Source organism: Neolamprologus multifasciatus, chromosome 22 (genome assembly GCF_963576455.1).
Source record: "Neolamprologus multifasciatus chromosome 22, fNeoMul1.2, whole genome shotgun sequence".
NCBI lineage: Eukaryota > Metazoa > Chordata > Actinopteri > Cichliformes > Cichlidae > Neolamprologus > Neolamprologus multifasciatus.
This window is the reverse complement of record NC_140459.1, coordinates 18318335-18332324: the sequence shown is the minus strand read 5'-3', so window position 1 is coordinate 18332324 and position 13990 is coordinate 18318335. Positions and strand designations below refer to the sequence as shown.

General features: G+C 39.9%; 2 protein-coding genes across 3 annotated transcripts; one reads left to right on the top strand and one right to left on the bottom strand.

Moving 5' to 3' along the window:
• Positions 1-43: 43 nt before the first annotated feature.
• On the bottom strand, positions 44-7895 carry LOC146493317 (ras-related protein Rab-5A). 2 transcript variants are annotated; one of them, XM_085147616.1, is made up of 6 exons: positions 7714-7895; positions 4274-4494; positions 3882-4033; positions 3641-3763; positions 3058-3151; positions 44-2644 (listed from the first exon to the last, which is right to left on the bottom strand). In XM_085147616.1, exons 2-6 carry the CDS (start codon positions 4437-4439, stop codon positions 2529-2531), a joined length of 651 nt encoding a protein of 216 aa, XP_085003742.1. In that variant the 5' UTR covers positions 4440-4494; positions 7714-7895; the 3' UTR covers positions 44-2528. The 2 variants fall into 2 exon arrangements, with proteins under 2 accessions (XP_085003742.1, XP_085003743.1); XM_085147617.1 differs by having other exon boundaries at positions 4274-4491.
• Positions 7896-8836: 941 nt separating this feature from the next.
• Positions 8837-13904, top strand: otud6b (OTU deubiquitinase 6B). Its single transcript, XM_085147615.1, has 8 exons — positions 8837-9106; positions 10247-10395; positions 11430-11531; positions 11771-11971; positions 12461-12581; positions 12673-12734; positions 12844-12950; positions 13264-13904. The coding sequence occupies exons 1-8, from the start codon at positions 9037-9039 to the stop codon at positions 13346-13348; spliced, it is 897 nt and encodes a 298-aa protein (XP_085003741.1). The 5' UTR covers positions 8837-9036; the 3' UTR covers positions 13349-13904.
• Positions 13905-13990: the final 86 nt, after the last annotated feature.

The following is a 13990-nucleotide window of genomic DNA, read 5'->3' as shown; positions in this document are numbered from 1 at the left end:
GGCCCAGAGGAAATAAAGGCACGCACACACGCACACCGCCTGATTACAATAATAAATGATCAAATTTATTTCAGTATTTATTTGGTCATTACATAACAGTACTGTAAAATGCTTGCATTTAAATGTTTCTGGCTGCAAATAAGTGTTCACTGCAAAACAAACAAAACAAAAAAAATTACAATTTGCATCCTTATTATGTGTTAAATCATCTATTCATAAACCGCCATCGTGCCAGCTGATAGTTGTTTTACTGTTCCTACAATTATCGTCAAAATGTTACCGAAATGTAAGAAGACAGACAGAGGAAAGCTCAAAAACTGTGCAGCGTGGTGTCCGACTCCTCTGGAGTTTTACAACCTGTGCCTCTGAAAGCTCATGTCTACTTACAGGGAGGAGTAGGAGGAGGAATAGTTCTGGACAAGGTACAGACAAGAAAAAAAATGGAGAAGTGTAAAGTAAAAAGATAATCTTAAAAAACAAAACAAAAAACGTTTGGATATATTTTTTATGACAGAAATATACAAGACAGATGACTAAATAAATGCAATTTCATTTTTTTTGTTTGTTAATAAACACTAGATACATTTATAAAGACCACCACTGATTATAATTTAACCATTTATATGTGTAAAAAAAAAAAAAAAAAGACAAAGAAAAAAAGGAACAGCAACAAAACTCCAAACCCAGATTGTAGCTGTTTTTTCCCCCCTTCCTGCTAACTGTACACTTTTTTATGATTATCTAGACAACTCCCTAGCAAGCATTAGTCCTGTCACTGGTAAATTGAAAAAGGTAGACTACACTGCAACACCTTATTTACAGTATATTATTTATATATTTATATTTATATATATTTATATATCACACTGGCTGAAATCATGACAAGATATATTCATGAGCATCATTAGTGCAAGGCATGAGTAAGACAGACCTGTAAAAAGAGTTATTTACTAAAAGTACTCTATGTGCATGTGTGTGTGTGTAACAATTAGGGGGGTTGTGTGTCAGTGGGGCAGAGTGTGTGCTTGACAAAGGTGTGGATGATGTGTAACAGACTGTGTGTATGTTCATGTACAGTGATGTTTAGGTCTTACAGGGAATAGGGGAAGGTGGGGAGGGAGACGACAAGTCAGTGGTGTGTGTGTGTTTAATTGTGGAAATGTGTGTTAAAAAAAAAGCCAAAAACAACAAAACACACGGATAAATGCGTGTGAATAAGTCGAAGGATGTAATCTGTCACCAGACAGCAAACCCGGGCCGGGCTTTGTACAGAATGACACACCGCCGTGTCTAAAGCACTTTCTAATCAAGAGAAGATGTCAAACATTTATGATTCCGATATTAATTAAGAAGCAACTTTACATATTGCAACTCCCCACTCACTGCTATCACCTTCGATTTACCCCCAGTGCAAACCCAGCAGTCGAGCAACATTGACACAATGGAAAAAGTAACCGCACAAGAATAAATCGCTGAAAAACAGAAACCCAAGAGACCGCAGTATGACAACAAAAGGGTGGTCTACACAAGGTTTATGGACGGACACATCATGAAGTGGGCAGTTGGTGACACTGACGTGTACCGTAGAGGCCTCTGCACTGTGTTTGTAGACACAAGGGGATTTGCTGCGCAGCACTGGTCCTTGCAGACAACTCACAGAGTAAATACTGTGAAACATTGCACAATGCCACGAAGGACAGCTAGGAGCAGGCACGGGCCCAGAATGGAGACAAGGTGGTGTGAGAAGCTATGCACTAGTGCTACGTTGGGTTTAATGGAGGGAGTGGGGTTATAAGGACCAACTATTCCCCCCCCCCAGCTACGAGATAAAGGGCCCTAGAAACAACAAGAGAGACAGAATCTACAATTTCTCTCTGCCCCCTCCACCTTTCCTCTTTCTGAGATTAACAAGAACACACTCCTCCAACCAACTTTTTCTGCTCTACTGCAGATTAAATGTGTAACTCTTTAACTTTTAGGCCGCCTAAATATGCTAGCATGTGCATCCACAAGTTTGACAAAATTACAGTAAACAATAATCAACAAAGTTATAAAAAATTGAACAAAAACAGAAGACTGGTATTAGAAATGCAATATTAAAGACTTAAGCTATCCCAGAAAAGAGAAGTGATCACTTCCTCCAGATGAAACTCATGTCTACACGGTGTAAAGATGATGACAAAGCGAGGAAGGGTGCTCTAATGTTTCTAATATCTGCTGTCACTGATCTATCAATAATATGATAGATGTAACAAGCTCGATGGCAGAAAGTAAGACAAAGTGGTTAGGAGGCTTCCCCGGGTAGCAGCAGAACCATAATGGAGGAAAAGAGGCAGAGCCGCAAAGAAAGATCAGTGTGATGGCAATGAATTTGTTAAAAGTGGACGAGTGGGGTAGCGAGCGCAGGGCATATTTTCTTGTTTCAGAGAGTAGGTGACACATTGCATTAGTAACTGCAGTGGCATTTGGGGCATTGACCACATTAGTTACTGCCATACAGGTCGGTAGGGAGGAGGGTGTTCTTCATGTTAGTTACTGCAGCATGGAGCCTTGGCTGGCTGGGCAGCTTCTGTCAGGTCCACTCCCCGGCTGCGCCCAGTATTTGCTCCTGCAGTTTGAGGCTCATTTTTTGGCAATCTCTTTGCTGGAAGAAATCAAAACAAACAAACAAACAAATAATAAAACGATTTTCAGAAAAGAGAAGCTACAAATGATAAAAAAAATTTATTAACAAACATATCAATCATGCTAGTTTGACCTTGTCCTCCAGTTAATTTTTAACTTGCATTTTAAGCAGGAACTGAAACCTCTTAGGAATTTGTGATTGTCCAAGCCTAACAGCAGCTTTGTAAACCTTGTGTACTTTTCAGCAGAAGAAAACTGGAGCTACAGTAGAAAGCCCAGGCTAGCAGGGAACATGCAAACTCCACACAGAAGGAGCCCTAAACTGGGCTTCAAGCCGTCACCTTCTTGCTATGAGGGAACAGTTCTAACTCTGAATAACAGAAATGTGCAGAAAAACAAATATCTACAAATTGAGTCCTAAAAGTTACCCACCAATGGCCATAAATATCTCATTCACATTCATAGACGTCTTGGCCGATGTCTCCATGAAAAGTAAGCTGTTGTCATCTGCGTAGGACTGGGCGTCCTGTTGACACAATGTAAACAAGCAATTTTTTAATACATCCTCCAACACGCATTTCTTCAGGCATAGGAGAAACACAATTAGAGGATAATTAAAAATGGAAGTCATGGCTCTAGAATGCAGTGTCTGCTAGAAACGTGATCACCCATCCACCTATTTTCCTCCCCTTATCCAACTCAGTTTTGCGGTGGGGCTGGAGACAGGTTGCCAACCTGTCGCAGGGCTAACAGAGAGGTACAGACAGCCATTCACACCATATTCACACCTATGAGTAATTTAGAATCACCAATTAAATAACTGTACTAACTACATGTGCTCGGACTGTGGGAGGAAGCTGGAGTACCCCGAGATAGATCACGCACACACAGGGAGAACATGCAACCTCCACACAGAAAGGTCACAGAGATATTAGATTAAAAATAATAATAATAATAATAATAATTGTAAAATCATGAAAGCCTACGACACAGTCTAAGGTTTGTCTAGACTGACCTGGAAGTCCACAGCTCTTTTGTTAGCCAGGTCAGCTTTGTTTCCTGACAGAGCGATGACTATATTAGGGCTAGCTTGTCGTTGTAGCTCCTTCACCCAGTTCTTGGCCCGTGCAAAGGACTCCTGAAAAAAAAAAAGTGAAGACACGGTACCACTTGTCAACATCTAATGCTACTTTCATGTTTTAACTTGCTCTACAAGTGCTCTGGAAGGCCTGGGTCTTAGTCAAGGATGAACGTGCCTCGTTTGTGATGTCGTAGACCACAATGGCAGCTTGTGCTCCTCTGTAATACATTGGTGCCAAACTGTGGTAACGCTCCTGGCCTGCAGTGTCCCAGATTTCAAATTTCACTGTTGTGTCATCAAGACACACTGTTTGGGTTAGGAAGGCCGCTGTGGAGATAGGAAGAGACGAGTCATTTTTGCGTGATCATTAACGACACCAAGACTATATCTTTACGAGGTCATATAAACAAAAGAGCTGATAAATGTGTCAACACAAAAGCATCAGTTTTCTGAATGGGGACTTCTCAGGAAAACAAACTAACAAAACAAACAACAACAACAACAACAAAAAAAACAACAGAACTGCCAGGTTGTCAGAAACATCCTAATTTGATGACATGACCTTACCTCCTATTGTGCTTTCCTGGAATTCATGGAACTGGCCCTTGACAAAGCGAAGCACTAAGCTGGACTTCCCCACAGCCGATTCCCCCAACAGCACCAGCTTAAACTGACAGATCTTATTCCCTGCATTTGGTCCATTGGGTCTCGTAGCTCCTCCTCGATTGGCCATGACCTAGTCAGATCCCAGGTGTCCTGTGTGCCGAACCTCACTGTCGGGACTTCTGCTGCAGGAAGCACGAGAACAAACATGTTCACAGAGTAAAAACAGATATTAAACTCTAAGAGATTTGTAATTCCTTTTCTCTTCCAATGCAGTTTAACAAGTCATAACAGGAACGGAACAGTTATTTTTGTATAGATTACAGTCTGACATTTAAGACAAATTAGCATTATTCATATGTTAAAATCATGCAACAAATTTATAAATATAAGATCAGCTTCCTCTGAAAATCATTATAAAATTACAAATCTTATGAAAACTAGAATCAGACTAATGAATAGGCTACTAGAAAAAAGCAACTAAATTAGGCAATCTTTTGACATTTTGACTGGGACATAAAAGTTAATGAAAGTTCCTCAGAGCAGACTACATACAAAAAATGATACATCTCTTACTCATACTTGCACACATCAAAGTCAAGCATGCACCCACTGGTATCACTTCAATTTGTTGTGAATTAAGAAGGTTTTCACACACACAGCGTTTCAAAGAAACAGGTGGTTTTCACACTGCAGTTTAGGCAACATGAAGAATTGATTAATAAATTCAAATATAATTCATATACAGTGCATTGAAAATGATAGCCTGTATCAATTAGCTATCTTTTTTTATCTGCAAATTATGGCTGTAAATGCAATTTTATAACGCTAATAACTGAATTATTCTGTGAACATTTCAAGTCAGTAATAATAACATGCGAGCAGTTCAAACACACAAAGGCCTGTTCTGAATGCATGCGCGATTTTTGACAGGGGATGCAGAAATTTCAGACACTTCTTCATGAATGTAACTTACAGTAACACCAGGAAGAGGAAGCCTTGTCATGAACTACAACAGTGATTCATGGCAAACTTGAAAGAGAGCCGGGGAAAGACCCACCCACATTACACAAGTGTGGTACAACTGCGAGAACCATTGCATGCATGCATACCATGCGTGCATGTAGTGCTTACTAACTTATTTGGGAATGAACAGCTCAGAATTTCTAGAAAACACAGACGGCTGTTGTAAGGAGATAATCACGGCTTATGTCTGACCTTACAGGGTGAATTTAGTGGAATCTTGTGGCTGACCAAAAACTGGCCTTTCGCCTCGCATCAAACTCACATATATGGTGCAGTGCAATAAAGCACAAAGCAACCTTTGTTAACCACACAAGTCACACTCTGTTGAGGAGAGGCATTAATCTGTGGTGGCTGTAGCCTCAATGGCAGTTTATGAAGATGTTGTACTGAATTATAGTATACTGTAAGGTAGCAGTACATAATAGCATACGACACATTTGAGTGGCTGTGGCTTGAAAGATTGATGGATAGATTTCCCGGCTACTCTAGTCTGCATGCTTGAGTATCCTTGGGGAAAGCACTGAACCCTGAGTTGCCTGCAATCCATGCATTGTGAGTTCGAGTGCATGCAAATGATAGAAAAAGTGCTAAGGTAAAGAAGAAGAAAAAAGCACTCGTATGCATTTATGTGTGATGGGATGAACGAGTAGTAGTAGCTGTGACTGCTCCAAGTAGAAAAGTGCTACTTAATTATATAAGTTAAGAGTTAACATGTGCTTATAATCTGCGAGATAACTAAGAGGATACAGCTATGAATGTACTCTGAACAAAATTGCAAAAACAGGCAAGTCAGTCTATAAAGTAACTGTGCCAGGACTGCTTAAGTGCAAATGCAACAGAGAAAATAAAAAAATGTCTGCAATTACAAATGTGCGATTCACTTTTTATCTCCATATTTTTGCCTCCAAATCACTGACATCATCACCCTAACTTCTTCTTCCATGTCCCCTTCTTGCCTAAAAACTACAGTCGACTGGGACTTTGTGGTTATTGCCCCTAAGCTCATGGGGACTGGTTCAACAACTGATGATTTTAGATCAGCTCTAATGACATACCTGTTTTAGCTGCTTTTAGTTTAGCCTCAGGTCCCTCAGTGTTTGGTCAAACACACTGTAAATGTTTTGTACTACTGTTTTACTTGACTGTTTAGCATTGGTAGAATGCAGCTGTTTTCTGATTTCTTTTCTTAAACATTATATGTTCCCTGCTTATGTAAGCTCCATGTTTGTAATTGGGTTCTTGAGACGTGGATTACAAAATGAGTGTGCCTGTACAGCACTTATGGTCAACTCCAGTCATTTCAAAATGAGCTCTATAAATAGCAGTTACTTTTTTTCCACACACATTATAAACCTGTGCGTCACTAGCCCACATCTGTGGCAAACCGTTCTTACTTGTGTCGCAACACTAAAGGCTAAAGGCATTCATTTACCAGAGTTTATTAAGGTAAAGATAACAGCCACCAGATTTCTGGGTGTATTTCAAATAAAGAGCTTTGGGGAAACGAGTCAATAAATTGACCGGCGAGGTCATGCCAAAACATTTCAACCTTATCTCAATCGACTTATCCTTGAGACGAAGTCTTGAAGACGCGCAGCAAGAAAACAAACAAGCTCCAGGAACTGGAATGAGAACAGTGACTGTATTTACCCACACTCATGACACGATTTGTCAACAAACGCTGCACATTGCATGACTACGACGCGCATATTTGGCTTTAACCCTCGTTAGTTAGTTGACTATAAACACACTCGCTCGGTGTTAGCAGTGGCTATAGGTCTGTTTTGATGTTAGAGGGGGCCGCCATTTTCCCCAAAGTGTTTTTGTTCTCTAGCTTGTTAGCGTTTATGCTGTTAGCAAAGCTTAGCATTCCTAGCTGTCTGGTGTCATTAGTCTCCCGACTGCTGTAAGGACATAAAAACAACACGACAGCTATCTGCATAAAACTAACGCCATTGTTTTTTTTCTTTCGAATTGAAACCCTGATTGCCGGTGCTGTTTAGCTAATGTTGATTCAAGGGGAATAGCTGAGCCCCTCAATTAACAAACACTAACGTTAGCTTGCTGTCACTGTTAGCATTACACCCACTGAAACCAGTCCACCTATTAGCAAAGTCACTGTAAGCCTGCCATGCTACCTGCTATACCAGACATTATAAGCTATTTGCTATTGGTATACAAGAGAACAAGCGGACTCGACAGGACAAAGGCCCGCATTTCTGCATCCCCCATGCCACCAAACACCATCGACATTAGCTGCACTTAGCTAGCGACATAGCTAGCTAACGAAGTCACCGATGACAACTAAACAAACGGCGGCGTTATGTCACCGAGCCAGCTGCAAACCACAACTCGTAGATTCGTGACAAGTACGTTACCTGAGAGCCAGGCGATGTACAACTTTAAATAGCACCGCTGCAGTTCGCACACAGAACCTGGGACACTGTGATGAGCTGGTGTCAGGGGAGGGGGGGACCGAGAAAACAATTTCAACAATCCTGTCACGTCTCCTCCTTTCTTTCTTCTCGCAACTTCCCCTTAGAACCAAAACACAAACAAGCTCTTCCGCTCCCCGTGCCACGTCACACGACACGCCCGCTAACAGGCAGACGGTGTATATAAAATTTGATTGACCGTATATTATGATCGGCCCTCCAGGATCAGCTCTCGATATCTGTTTTTAATGAGATACAAATAAAATCAGACATTAATAATAATAAAAATTACAATTCCATGCGTATTTGATCATACTGGATAATTTAACAAAAGGAAATCAGGCACAGCTGATATTTAGATAGATAGACTCGGTACAATATAGATACCCTTTTCTATGGGAATCTTGGGTTAAAGATGACCTTGTCACGAGGACAAAGGCATTTTAATAGACACATACACTTTTTCCCCTTTAATTTGAAATTAATATTTACAGACAAGTATTGTTATACCCTTTTGAAAAGAAGCATGCAATCTATTTTAAACCCACTGGATCTTCTTGGCGTTTCTTCTTCTTTCATCTGCTCCCTTTAGTAGATCATCTGCCTCCATCTCACCCTACTTCTAGCATCCTCCTCTGTCACAAAGGCCCTCTGTATTCACTCCTTCACTGCATCCACAAATGTCCTTTCAGGTCTTCCTCTTCTCCTCCCTCCCGGTAGGTCCACCTTCAACATCCTTTGTTCAGTATAACCACTAACCCTCATATTCAAAATATTTGTTTTCTTTCTCATGTCTCAGAGGGTTATTGTTATTCCCCAGGTTGCAAACCAGTGATAAAGATCTAAAAACAAGATACGAAGAAAGAGGAAACACTTTTTCCTGTCCACTCTTAGATAAAGATAAGATTAAATGAACAAGACGTGTCTAGAAAATATATTTATTTAAAATATATTTAATAAAAATGTATTAAAATAAAGAACGTAGTCCCGAGACAGCCTGGAAATGTAGTACACAACATACCGAGAGGTGGCGGTATAGAGACAATCTCGGAGTTTATCTTTGACGAAGAAGAAGAAGCCCCACCCTCTCTTCCGGATAAGGCCATATCAGCACGTTTTATTTATCGTTCACTGTATTTGTGTGCTTTTATCTTGTGCTAATGATGAGCTACATTTTATAACAAGTCGTTAATAACACATATGGTTGTCAGGTTCATGTACCTCGTAAGCACTGTCAGTGGTTGACCTTAACAGCAGCATCCAGTCATGGAGGAGGTGGAGACACCAGAGGAGCTCCTGGCAAAGCAGCACCGCAAGGAGAAGAAGGATCTGCAGGGTAGCTACTTTTAACAGTGCTCTTTTGTTTGGTGGGCTAACATTTCAGCCTTTGCTGGTAGCTAGTTAGCGTGCCCGTGTGTTGTTTATGTGTCGGAGTGTTTAGTCTCACTTGAGCCGCTATTAAATGACCAGCAAGTAAATAAATAATGGTCACCGCAGACGTTTCTGTGGTTACTATTGTGAGGCAACTGCCAGCCTTATCGCGTAGTTTGTTTTGCTTTTAGAGTAAAACAAACTACGCGTAATAAAGTAATAAACCTTTTTAGAGTAATAAACCTATCCCAACAGTGGTCTGTTAGGAGAAACTCATAATGATTTGATGACTTTAGCCCAGGGGGTGTCCAACATAAGGCACGAGGGCCGGATTCGGTCTGACAAACACACCAATCCGACCCACTGGACGGCTTTGGAAAATGTGATCTGTATTTTAATAAGCTTTATAGTTTTTCCGAATGAAAAAGATCTTCACCATGGTATTTCATACTACACCCGAGTTATTAGGTAATAGATAAGTAATTAAACAACAGAAAAGAAATAAAAATAGAATTTTGTCAATTAACAAAGCTTTCTCTTTTATAAGTACAGTCTTGCAAGTTAGCCTCCAGAAATGCTTCTGTAATTTTACACCTTTGTTTCCTACGGTTTAAACCCAAAGAGTCATTTTGAATGATTTCTTTCATTTGCTACTGCAGTATTTTGCAGTATAATTGCACTTCTTTGTCTTATTTTTATGTCTCAAGGATTAAATTTATGGTTTAACTGCTTTACACTGGCTGAAAGAAGGTGTTTCACTGGTCTGGCTCACTTACTATGAAAGTTGGCTGTATGTAGCTCATGATGTAAAATGAGTTGCTGCTTTAGCTGACCACTGATATCAAAACATTTCTTTCACATGCCACATGTGGCAAAATAATTAATAATGTCTGATAATGTAAAATCAGCTGTTTGTGCAGTTGGTGTAGACAGGTGCAGAAACATTTTAATCTTTTTTTAGGAGCATTAGTGCTATCTATGACAGTGTATCCTTCACTATGTTGGCAGTTATGTGCATGTATAACTTTTCAAACCAGTATGCAGCATCATCTGTATTGTTGTGTTGTACTGTTTTGTTTGATGGTCTGCTTTGTGTCATTTTCAGCTAAAGTCCAGGGCATGAAAAATGCAGTCCCCAAAAATGACAAGAAGAGGAGGAAACAGATGACAGAGGAGATCTCCAAACTTGAGGCTGACCTCAGTCAGAAACACGAGGAGGAATTCAGGCAGCTCAAAGCAACAGCTGACACAAAGGTGACTTATTATGTTTAGATGGTCGACAAATCGGGTAGAGTTTGATTAGTAATTAATGTAGAAGCACTCTTTCATAATGGGGTAACAAGTGTAAGATGGAAAGGGAAAGAACACAGCTGTTAAAAGGTTTTTGTATGTGTTCAGTGTACATTCAGAATGTAAATGATTCTAGTCTTTGTGCTGTATCAGCTGCAGTTTACAATAGGGCTGGGTATTGTCACTGATTTCTAGAATCAATTTGATTCTGATTCACAAGGTCCGGAATCGATTCGATCCACGATTCGATTCAATTCGATTTAAATCTGGGAAGTTTTGCCTCAGACAGTCTGAAATATTATAATTCAGATCAGTACATTTACATATTTTTGTATCTATAAAAAGAAAGCTGACACTCGCAACACTTTATCAAAGGTGTAAGCATCACAGCAGATGCCTTTGTGTCGAATTAGCTGAAGATAAAACACAGAAAAACATGAAGGTGGTTTTCCTGGCCTGGGATTTTATAAAAATATTCTGCAGTACATCAAAAACGAAAGAAAACCATTAATCAACATATGACAGCGGTTTTATTAGAGACACGGCTAAGCGTTTTGCATTTTGCATAATTTTAAAAAGTTTACAAGTTTACAGTTTACAGCCTATTGAACAGCAGAAATGAGGCTTTTTTTTTCAGAAGTAAGTAAAAGGAAAAAAAAACAGCGGCCGACAGCGCTGTAAACAACGGTAGACTTGTCTCACTGATCTCACTGATTCTGATCTGCGGTTCTGCGCTTTGTTTTTACGTCTTTGTGCAGAATCCGTGTACCTGCTCTCATTTACTGTTTTAGCAGTTTGGTGGTTGTTGAAATTGTGTGAGGTTTAACCTGAGATTCTGGCGTTTGGGGCAAAATAAATTAATATTAAAAAATCAATTCAGGATTTTAATGAATCGACATCACGTTATCCAAGCCAGAATCGATTTTAATCGATAAATCGATTATCAAAACCCACCCCTAGTTTACAACATAACCATTTCTCTCTTTACTCAATATTAGAAGGTGAAAGAGGTCATAAATGGAGTGGAGAATGTAAAGGTGGAAGATGGAGAACAAGAGGAGGCGAAACAGCCGCGAGTAACCAAAGCCCAGAAGAGAAGGGTGAGATGCAACTTTAAAGACTTGTGTGCTGTCGAACCTTTATGCATTTACATTTTAGGTTTTCCTGAAGAAGAACACTTAGAACTCATAGTCAATCGTCCTTGTTTACCACAGTTCACATTCATGATGTCTCTGCTTTAGAGAGATCTCTGATGATCAGTTCTGCCTGCTAGATATAAGTTGGAGTCTAATAAATCACCCGTATTTACCTGATTTGACTTTTAAATGATTTTGTATAGGACAAAAAGGCTGCACAGGAGAAGGAGAGGGAGATCAGGATAGCAGAGGCTGAGGTACAGAACCTGCAGGGTGTGAGACATCAGGAGGGTTTAAAGCTGGTCCAAAAACTCGCCCAGCAAAAGCTTCAGATCAAGGAGATCTCCTCTGATGGCCACTGCATGTACCGTGCTATTGAAGATCAGCTGACACGGCGATCAAAGGTACATGTTGCTATAGAGGCATCTTCTGCAGCATGTCTTTTGTCCTGTCTTCCTTCTCTCACCCAACTGGTCATGGCAGATGGTCGCCCTTCCCGAGCCCTGACCCTCTAAGGCCCGGAGGTTTCTTCCTGTTAAAATGGAATTTTTCCTTCCCACTGTCGCCAAAGTGCTTGCTCATAGGGAGTCATATGATTGTTGGGTTCTTCTCTGTATGAGTTATTGTAGGGTCCACCTTACAATATCAATTGTCTTGAGGCGACTGTTGTTGTGATTTGGTGCTGTATAAACAAAATTGAATTGAATAATAACTGTAGCTGTAGTTTATATACTGTGTCAGGAATTACATAAGAAATTGAGCATTGCTGACAATCTTTGACACCTTCCGTGTTTGGAGTCTGTACAGCTTGTCATACAGAAAATGACTCAATGAGAAACTGTCAAGTTTAGACACGCAGAACACATTTTCTACTGCATTCTGTTCTGTTTTAGCTCCAATTACCCACAAGTGTGAAGGAACTGCGATCCCGCACTGCCGAGCACATGAGAGGCCATCCTGACGACTTCCTGCCTTTCCTCACCAACCCAAGCACAGGTGACATGTACACAACAGGTGAGACCATCTGTGTTTTTGGTAATGAAAGTAAAACTTTCACTGCTATATTTGTTAATACTCAATTGACATGTTTGTCTTTTGCTTCTAGATGAGTTTGAGAAATACTGCAGTGATGTGGAGCACACATCAGCTTGGGGTGGACAACTGGAAGTGAGTTCCTCCTTAACTGTCATATACTGTACTATACACATTGAAGTATTTTGTTGTACTTTTCAATTCATTTTAATAATGTATTTTTTTAATTTTTCAAATTTTGCAGCTTCGAGCTTTGACGCAAGTTCTTCATTTGCCGATCGAGGTGATCCAGGCGGACTCTCCTACCATAAAAATTGGGGAGGAATATGACGGCGAACCCATGACACTTGTGTAAGAATGTTTCCAAATGTGTTTTTTGCTCAGAGTTCAACACTATCACTAAAAATGTGCAAATGAATGTAGTTGTAGTAAACATTTAAACATTTTAAATTCGCAATCACAAATTTACAAACACATTTTCACTACTGCCAGTCTAAATCCAATCTGCAATATCCAATCAATAATATTCCAAATACATGATATAGTCATTCACATGTGACTGTTTGGATTTTCATGTAACTGCATGTCAAAGCTAGGAAACTGATATACTGCATTATGTTTTCCCCCGTATACAATAACCTTTTCTCTGTCTTTTTGCTTGTAGCTATATGCGGCACGCTTATGGTCTAGGAGAGCACTACAATTCTGTGGAACAGCTAAAGGACCCAGTCAATGCTGAGGACAGCTGAGAGAGAGTTAACATAAGCCTGTTGGCGTAATGCAGAGAGTGTTCAAACTTCTAACACAAAGCACCCTAAAATAGGACATATTTGAAGGGAGACCCCTGGTCAAGCGAGACATTGCTGAGATCAACAGAGAATGCTTCTGTTTTCACATCGGTTAAATGTCTGTGTTGGAGTCAGATATGGAGAGTGAAACCTAAATTAATACATAACTTTTAATGTATAAACGATAACATTGTGTTAATGATGATGATAATAATAAAAAAAACACAATTGAACAGAAGTTGATGTGTGAAAAGATTTTACATGGGTCACCCCTGGCTAATCCTAATGATTACAGGGTTACCTTTTAGCTCATTTTTAGAGGCATCGCTGAATCTTTTTTTTTTTTTAAGAAAAAAAAATACAGTTCCAGTCATGCAGTTGAGGATTCAGGAGCTGCTTATCATGTGTGACTACCAACCTAATGTGGACAACGAGTGGTTGTTTTTAGTGTTGTTTGGCTGAAATGAGCTGTTAAACGTGTAAATGATACCAAGTTACATAAATGCATACAATACCACGAGTGTGTGTGTGTGTCACAGCTTTATTCTGAATGTTTCTAATGAGCATCCTTGTATTCCTCATAGGCACCACAATTTATATACC

Excerpts from the sequence above, each read along its gene's own strand:
- otud6b (XM_085147615.1), top strand. The coding sequence starts at position 9,037 with ATGGAGGAGGTGGAGACACCAGAGGAGCTCCTGGCAAAGCAGCACCGC. Across the intron at positions 9,107-10,246 it reads GGAGAAGAAGGATCTGCAGG|CTAAAGTCCAGGGCATGAAA; the intron begins GTAGCTACTTTT and ends TGTCATTTTCAG. Across the intron at positions 12,735-12,843 it reads CTTGGGGTGGACAACTGGAA|CTTCGAGCTTTGACGCAAGT; the intron begins GTGAGTTCCTCC and ends CAAATTTTGCAG.
- LOC146493317 (XM_085147616.1), bottom strand. The coding sequence starts at position 4,439 with ATGGCCAATCGAGGAGGAGCTACGAGACCCAATGGACCAAATGCAGGG. Across the intron at positions 4,034-4,273 it reads CCAGGAAAGCACAATAGGAG|CGGCCTTCCTAACCCAAACA; the intron begins GTAAGGTCATGT and ends CTATCTCCACAG. Across the intron at positions 3,764-3,881 it reads TCTACGACATCACAAACGAG|GAGTCCTTTGCACGGGCCAA; the intron begins GCACGTTCATCC and ends TTTTTTTTTCAG.